This window comes from Lottia gigantea (genome assembly GCF_000327385.1).
Source record: "Lottia gigantea unplaced genomic scaffold LOTGIsca_43, whole genome shotgun sequence".
In the NCBI taxonomy this organism is placed as follows: domain Eukaryota; kingdom Metazoa; phylum Mollusca; class Gastropoda; family Lottiidae; genus Lottia; species Lottia gigantea.
The window spans coordinates 1051471-1059854 of NW_008709504.1; the positions used below are offsets into that span (position 1 = coordinate 1051471).

The following is an 8384-nucleotide window of genomic DNA, read 5'->3' on the forward strand; positions in this document are numbered from 1 at the left end:
TTTCTGCTATGGAATCTCCCTTAAAGACTGTGGTATCGAGAAAGTCTATGCTTTTGTCACTCACGTTTGAGGTTAGTTTGATAGAAGGATGGTGGTTGTTAAGAATTTCAAAGAATTCCCAAAACTGTTCGATAGAATAAGTCCAAACCATAAAAATGTCATCCAAAAAGCGTCCGTAAAAAAGGGGGTCAAATGGACAGAGGGGCAACACCTCACGTTCCCACTCTGCCATGAAAAGGTTTGCGTACGAAGGGGCGAATCGTTTGCCCATTGCTGTCCCTGAAGTTTGTAAATATGTTTTACCATTAAATGTGAAATCGTTTCGACTAAGACAAATCTCTAAAAGCTGTAGAATTGCATCGTCGGGTCTGTTTGGATCTGGGTTTCTATTAAAAGCTTTACGAACTGCCGTTAAACCAATAGTGTTATCGATATTGGTATACATAGAAGAAACGTTCCACTCGTGTGAGATTAGGCTTTTCGTGTGTTATGGAAAGATTCACTGTTTGGCTATTCATACTCGCAAATGCTTTCAAGGATAAATGGCGGTCTGAGGGGGTGTCCACGTGGATTTAGGAATAAACATTGTTCTAGCACCACGTGGGGGGTGGTTTCGAAAAAAATATGTGCAGCTAAGATTTCGTTGAAATCGTTCAATGGATGGTCGGAGATAATTCAAGTTAGCTATCTTTGGTGTGGGAATAAACATAAGTCCACAGTCTAAGATTGAATGCTGAAGGGATGTGAGAATTTTGCGGCTCAAGTTAACTACAGTTTGGCCTAGCGGTGGCCTCTCAGTATTTTTATCCCCAGTAATTAGTTTAAAGACTTACTCGATGCTTGAAGCTGGTGTATCCAAAACAAATAGATGCTGTTTGCTGTTTCTGGAGACCATTGAAGATTATCAACTGTTTCGAATTCTTCTTCGTAGGGTGGTAAGATTGTTGCGCTGTTGATACTGGACTCCATCATCATGTTGTTGAGAGTGCTGAGGTTCTGTTGTGCTTTCTTCGAGATTTTATTTGAAATGGGTATACATGTGAAGAGGATCTTGGAGTTTGGGAAGGTTTTGTTGGCTGTGGCGATTAATTTCTGGGCTTGGTTAAAAGAGGTCTTTGGTATCTGATCACGGTTGTTGAGGCCTACATGAAGAATAATGGTAGTAGGTTTGGGATCGTGGTCATATGATTCCAGGATTGACTGTATGTGATGGATTTGGGCACCGGGGTAAGAATGTATTTCGGTGTCTGAACTGGTTTTGGTAATTCGATTCAGGTTAGATGATCCAATTATTAAGGTAGATTTCTTTAGAGCAGGTAGTTTCCATAATGATTTGTCCTTGGTTTGGTGATAATACGGTTTGGTAGCGGATATAATGGTCGTCGACGGTGTGATTGGTACTGGTTTGGTAGTTGTTAGAATTGTAGCATTGGGAAGGGACTGGGATCTGGTTCGAGGAGGGGAAGGTCTGGATACACGTCTCGACTTGGATGGAGACTGAGGGGTGTTTTGCTGGTCCAAAAACGCACAGAAGGAAGAAAGGTTGGCGGATCCTGGATCACGTGGTGAAGATTCAGATGGTGTGGAAGGGGAAGACGAGTCTGAAAGTGAAAAGAGAAGGGGTGTGCCCTCTCTACGAGAGCGTTTACCTATGTCTGCTGGACTAGGAGTAGGTAAACTTCGGGCTCGTTTAGGGGTTTGGTTCGGCAGCGTGGTAGCTCTAGATGGTGCAGGTGTAGTGTCCATTTCAGTTGGTAGATATGGTTACTCTGGTTTTTGTTTCGTTGATTGTTTGGTAGAATTTGGAGATTACAGCTTGAGTGAGACGTTTCCCATAGGAGCGACGGGCCCAGGACAGGGCATGAGAAACGATGCGGTCGACGGCAGGTGATGATAAAGACTTGGTACGAATGGTGGTCAGCTTCTCTTGAAGTGTGGTTTGGTAATGGTCGATCAGGACCTGCGTAACCTTACAGAGCTATGTCCGATTGAGGGATCTATTATTCGCGTCGACAGCGGATGTTTTCATTGCTGGACGGATAAAACTATCCAACTCAGAGACTTTGCGTTTGAAGGTAAACGCTGGTTGGCCTTGCTGTTGAAGGGTAAGGATTGCCAAATGATGGAGGCACTGCAAAACTTGGAAGAACACCTTCACAAAGGGTTCTTCCTCCTTGTGAGTGGGGACTGGTTGGCGTCGGTGGGCTGGTAGTCGTTTCTGTTGTTGGTCAGGTCGATGGTTACCTCTTGATTGGTAGGCTATGTTGTAGGTAGGTCGGCGATGGGGTGGATATAGCTGGATGATTGGTGGTCGGCGATTGGTAGGTGGTAGAGGTCGATGGAAGACAGGGCCGTTGTAGGGTACGTGGTATTGGTTTGGTTGACGATTAGTGTTTCTATGTCTTGCTTCTTGCCAGCGGTTGTTGTAGATGGGGAGCATAATGAAAATAACTTGAGGTTAGAAAGGGGAATGTACAGCGGATGTAACAGGAGGAAACTGTATATGCTAGCGTGAAAATGTGGGGATCAAATTATGCAAATAAGTCAAACTGGGTTTGGGGATATATAAAGTAAGATGAAAGTTATGATGAAAAATGCAAAAATATATATTTAGGTGATAAATAACGCTAACAATGAGGGAATTGATGGAATGTAGGGTGTTTAGGTCTTTTTTGGGAGCTTATATATTGGTCGCATTTTCCCCATGAAATGAAATGGAATGGGGAATCCCCGTGCGACCAATCTGTAAGCTCTAGTACTACTTCAGTGATCGTTCATCACTTTGTTGTTACATTCTTTTGGGATATTGGGATACCTGGATACAGAGTCATTAGTTACCTAGCTTTTGTATAGTCAAGTCAGTTTGTACTTTCACCAAATTGATGTGTTTGAATTTCATATGGTAATCTGGATTCTATTGTATATAGTTTACAGGTATGTTAAAGTGTTTTATAAGCTTAAGTTTCATGGATGAAATTAAAGAATATTATTTTAATAACTTTATGAAAACTTAATATAATTATTAAAATAAAGTTTTCATAAAGTAACCATATTTTGATATTTGTTTGATAAGTACCATTTGTAGAAGTCAATTACATAAGTGTTTTAATTTTAGTTATTTGAATTAATGTCCTGTTTCAGGAATACATTGTGTGGTAGTAATAAGGTGTTATAGTTGTATTCATCTTTAAACCCCACTTCGGGTAAGAGTTATTTACAACTTACGTATTATAAATGTATATCCTAGCAATGCAAACCGGTTTTTAAAATTTTAAATTTTTGGAAAAGTGAATACATCACTAGAATCATATATTATTCCCATTGAATAATCTGGAAAAAAATTTAAAATCGGCTGAAAATAAAAAAAGTTTTTTTTAAAATAGCCGAAAAAGTGACCCAGACCCATATCTCAGTCACCGCTGAAAATTTTTGGCTGAAATTTTGCCTGTAAATGGATGAAGATGAGTCAAATATAATGATATAAATACGAGTATGATATGAATTCTAGTTATGCCACTGCAGCACTCTGAACATGTCGAAAAATCAAGTTTTTTTGAAAAATACTGAGAATCACATTTTCATTCAGTTTCACCCAAGACAATTAGATGCTAATACCCCCAGAGTATATGCTCTCCCCCACCTCACCCTTAGGAGTAAATAATAGACATATTATATATACAACCTTAAAAAAACACATTCATTTATTATAACAAGTATCATCTTAAAAATTAAGCATTGAATGGTATAAAAAAAAGTAACAATAAAAAATCTCATATATAAATAAAAGATTGACCATTCCCAAATTTCTAATCCCTGTTACATTATAAATATCGTAATCTGTGTATCGAAATCAAATCATATAAAATTATTAACAAATTTTCAATGTAACTGAAATCAGTCTCTTTCAGCTGTTGAATATATTATAACATAATAACTAGAATACTTTTAAACCCTAACATCTATTTATCTTCACCGAACACAAGTTTTAGATCCATATTTTTGTAATCAACATGAAGGTTAAAGGAATAGATAGCATCATCATTATCATATTTAACATTGTACCAATGGGGAAATCCTGGGACGACGTTTATTACATGACCACTGTAAAATATACCGTCGGAAAATTTATGTTGAACCCTTTTGTTTACCAGAAGAGGAACATTTCCAGTTGTTTTTTCTATTTGTTCATCCATGTTCAACGCTGTCTTATCTATTTCGCTCAGGTTTTCTTTAAGTTCTAACACAGTCAATTTCACATATTTTCCATCTGGCTGTTTTCTTGAGAAGTTGAAGATTTGTTTATTTTGATGAGTTTTTTTAAGAACCATTTTTCGAAATTTAAGTTGAGCTTGCAATACACTCCTCAATTCTTTGTCATTATCTTTCATTTGTTCCATCCCTTCATTAACTTGATCAGTTGTTTGCTACAAGCCATAATAACACATCTCATTAGCAATGTTTTCTGCCTTCTTTATTCTTTCTGATTCTAACCGATCTAATTGTTTCTTCTTCAGCCTTTGACTTTTCAATCTCTCTTCGGCAATTTCTTTGGTCCTTTTTCTAAATTTGGATCTGATCACTTTTCCCTCCTTCCTAGACTCATCCATATACTTGTCAAAATCTTCTTGTGGCAATGCTTTTAACCAAGAGGCTGTTTTATTGAAAGTAAACATGATGTAGGCTTCATTAGCTAATAGAGAGGCATTCGGTCTAAATGATATCAGATGATCTAACTGGCCAAATACAAATTCTGGTAATTTATTGTGCTTCATTGCAGAAGCCATTTCAGCTCTGAGGGATTCAGATGGATCCCAAAACCTTCCTCCTTGTAAGTGCTCTGGCACCTTTCTTTTTATCAAGGCACTGCAAGAAGTAGCCAATCCTTTTAAAATAGACACAACAATGGGATCCAATTCTTCATTTGGTTCAATAAGGTCCATTAACACCACATCATTCGGATCTAGAATTGTTGCAAAAGGTGTGTCTTCTCCAATAATAAAGTTAACCACAGTCTCATTATTTGAACTAAGTTTGTCTAAAAATGATACCAAGGACTGAAAATGATGGTTCATATCCAACATGTGTCCTGGCTCTTCTATGAATCTCCATATAGAGATGTCACAAGTTTTGACATCAGACCCAATGCTTTGCATCCAGATAAGTAAAGATTTTCTTCCACATCCAATTTTACAGCCTTTAATCGGATATTTGTCACGCCATGTTCACTTTCAAAGAATGTCTTGATGTCATTTCTGTGGTAAAATACAGCTTGGCCTACCAAAAAAATAATGTTGAATCTATTGTGTTTAAATCTCAAAATGTTGTTTTTTCTCTTTATCTTTGTCAGAAATGTTGTGAAGGAAAGATACACCCCATTTTTCTCATCTTCACCTCGTGCAAATGACTTGCTGCAAGTTCTCATAAGTCTGAGAGTTTCGCTTTCAGCTATGTGAAACCTCTTCAGTTCTGGACGAGTTTCAGAACCAATATCAATTCCATCATTGTATGATGGTTCGAATCTCTTAAAGGAGGACTCACAAACATCAGCAAATTCTACAAGCAGACGAAGACCACAAAAGAAATTGTTCATTCTGGAAACGATGGACTGGTCCTCTTCACCCATATCCGAATACTCGTCGAGCACAATTGGCAATATTTCCGTTCTGTATTTTTCTAAAAGAACATTGAATGATTTTTCAGTGCTGGCTCTGTCCGACATTGTATTCTTTATATTGGTCAGTATTTCATAGCCCACGCTGAAATTGTTTCGAGACTTTAAATTTTCACAGCGATTGTCTATGTCAAGCAAAATTTCTTTAAAAGTGTCCAATGTGCACTTAGCACTTTTATTCTCCATCTCCCTCAGGCCAAGAAGGTAAGAATTGTCTTTATCAGTGATTATATTGGATTGATAAGTATGTCCATGTTTTCTGATTTCGATTCTGGTTGCGATTATAAATCCGGTACCGGTAATGTGTTACGGATCCAGTGAGTGAACTGTACAGTGTGAATTAGTGACAATAAGGATATGATTCATTAGTATAGTAAGATCTTAAGTTCATTTTGTTTAATTTTCTGCAGAAAGTATTATTTTGTATTTATTTATTGTATTCAGGTATTTTGTCAGTCAGACCCACTCCATCAAAGAGTTACTTTCTTTGATTATTATTTTCTTAGCCCCACCCCACCCATTTTCTATACAAGTTAATCAATCAACTTGCTTCCTGTTCCCCACCCCATTCTTTTCCTGTCAGAATTACATCCCTTTGGTAAACAATCTATTTTGCCCCTACCACTTCCCTTTTCCAAAAGATTTTTTTTTATATGTTCTGTAACTAGCTTTTAGTTATAAAAATAAATTTAGTATCGTTCGACCTAACCAAACCTTACTTTGATTTATTCTACATTTGATTTATCATTTGATTTATCATTTCATTTTCATTTTGGTTTAAAACTTTACAGACTTTTTTTTCACTGTATACTTAGACATTTGTTTTATAATTTTTCTTTTCATTAATCTATGTTGACTATAATTTAAAAGTTTGACTTTAACTTATGATATAAGTGTATCATGATATCTTAGTGAATGTCTTATTTTCAATTAGCATATTTGTAAGATAATATATAACAACGTTAATTAATTAATTCATTTAATTAATTCACAATTTATGGAATAAATAGGATTGATTATTGTTGTCAGTTACAGTCGATAGGTTTGGTCGGTATACTTTTTGGTCAATGGTGTTCATTTTTTTTTTATATTTTGATACAAATTTATTGGATTAGTGTACTTATATGGTGTGTCGTATGGTATATACTCTATCTATTCTCATTCTATCCTTGGTCTATCCTTTGTCTATCCACTTTCCACTTTGCCATTTACATATTACTAATACCTTGCAAGAACTTAAACTCAATGAATGTATGTGTGTGTATGTATGAAGTTTGTGATATTTTAAGTTGGGTATTTTGTTGGCAACTGTACTAAAAAGAAATTATTTATGTTTTCAGGTGTTTGTACAATTTTTGCGTTTGTGTTTGCGTTGTATTGCGTAAAGGCCTAAATCAGTCTCCGTTATTGTATGAATCAAATTAAGCGTTGCGTTTAATAATAATATTTATAAAAATTCCGATTTTTTTTTCAGATTTAAACATCGTAAAACAAATTGTATTATGTTTGGGGTGTCATATTTGTCTTGATGTTGTCATAGTTGTTTTGTGCTGTGTCATATTTGTATTGATTGTCATAGTTATTTTGCGTTGTCACATTTGTCTTTATTTGTGGTGTATTTGACTTGATTGTTGTCTTATCTGTTTAAAATGGCTAGTGGAGGTGCACGTAGGAAAACCTCAGTAATAAGTGAAGAGGAGAAACAACATTTAGGAAATGCTTTTTCTAATCTTGGAGTTAAACCCCATCCACAGAAAATCCTGAAGAGCTCATAGATTGGATGCATGCACTCTTAGTGAGTGAAGTATAGGTTAGTTCCTCAGCTTCCTCGATTATCAACTTTATCAGGAGATCCTGGTTGCAAAGGTGATACATCGTTTGATATCTGGAGGTTTGAGGTGAGGAGTTTGTTGTATCTCACTCTCCAGAAGCTCTAAAGATGTGTGTATTAATATCTTTGAGAGGTGAAGCTTCTCGAGTAGCTATGAGATTAGGGGAAATTGTAACAGTTGAAACTTTGCTGGCTAAGTTACAAAGTCGATTTGGCATAGTAGAGAAAGGACAAAGTTTATTAGCACAGTTTTATTCAGCAACACAACAGGGAAATGAAACAGTAACTAAATTGGCGTGTAGGCTGGAAGACTTATTAGATAAGGCTAAACTGGAAGGAGAAATAGAAGAATATAAGTGTGAATCTACGTTAAGGACAAAATTTTGGAGTGGATTACGTGATGAGTTAAAAGATAAGTCAGCTCACAAGTATGATAGGACAGATAGTTTTGAGGAGTTGTTGACAGTGGTTAGAATTATTGAACAGCAAGATCTATAAGTACAACGAGTAAATCCAAAGGAATGGCAAAGATGGTACAGCCAAAGACAGAAGACAATGATTTGAAAGCAATGATGGCAGCATTAACATCAACTGTCCAGTCACTGAAGCAAGAAGTTTCAGAATTGAAGCAAGATAGAAAAGAACATCGTTTTACACCACCTGGAGACAACTTGTCATCAGAAGGAACATTTACATGTTACCGTTGTGGTCAAGAGGGACACATTGCACGTGGTTGTCGAATGCCATTAGATGAGAAAAGAAAACCTTATGGTAAACCAGCGTTAAAAAAGTAATTGTCTGTGATGCGGGACAGTCAACAGGTAGTGTAAATAGTCCCGTGAATGTAATAGGAAAGAGTAACGAAACTGTCATTAAGTTAAA

General features: G+C 36.4%; 3 protein-coding genes across 3 annotated transcripts in view; 1 reads left to right on the forward strand and 2 right to left on the reverse strand.

Moving 5' to 3' along the window:
- The window catches only part of LOTGIDRAFT_164080 (hypothetical protein), a gene marked incomplete at both ends in the record, with an annotated part of 2593 nt that extends 847 nt beyond the window's left edge, over nucleotides 1–1746 (reverse strand). The window contains one exon of the mRNA XM_009060571.1: nucleotides 1147–1746. Coding sequence (XP_009058819.1) covers nucleotides 1147–1746 — 600 coding nt within the window. The remainder of the gene's footprint in view (nucleotides 1–1146) is intronic.
- Nucleotides 1747–4424: 2678 nt separating this feature from the next.
- LOTGIDRAFT_164081 (hypothetical protein) lies at nucleotides 4425–5719 on the reverse strand (the record flags this gene model as incomplete). The annotated part of the gene is made up of 2 exons (XM_009060572.1): nucleotides 4425–5054; nucleotides 5279–5719. The coding sequence occupies 2 exons, from the start codon at nucleotides 5717–5719 to the stop codon at nucleotides 4425–4427; spliced, it is 1071 nt and encodes a 356-aa protein (XP_009058820.1).
- Nucleotides 5720–8032: 2313 nt separating this feature from the next.
- Nucleotides 8033–8384, forward strand: part of LOTGIDRAFT_164082 (hypothetical protein) — a gene marked incomplete at both ends in the record, with an annotated part of 2868 nt that continues 2516 nt past the window's right edge. Inside the window, one exon of the mRNA XM_009060573.1 lies at nucleotides 8033–8292. Coding sequence (XP_009058821.1) covers nucleotides 8033–8292 — 260 coding nt within the window. The remainder of the gene's footprint in view (nucleotides 8293–8384) is intronic.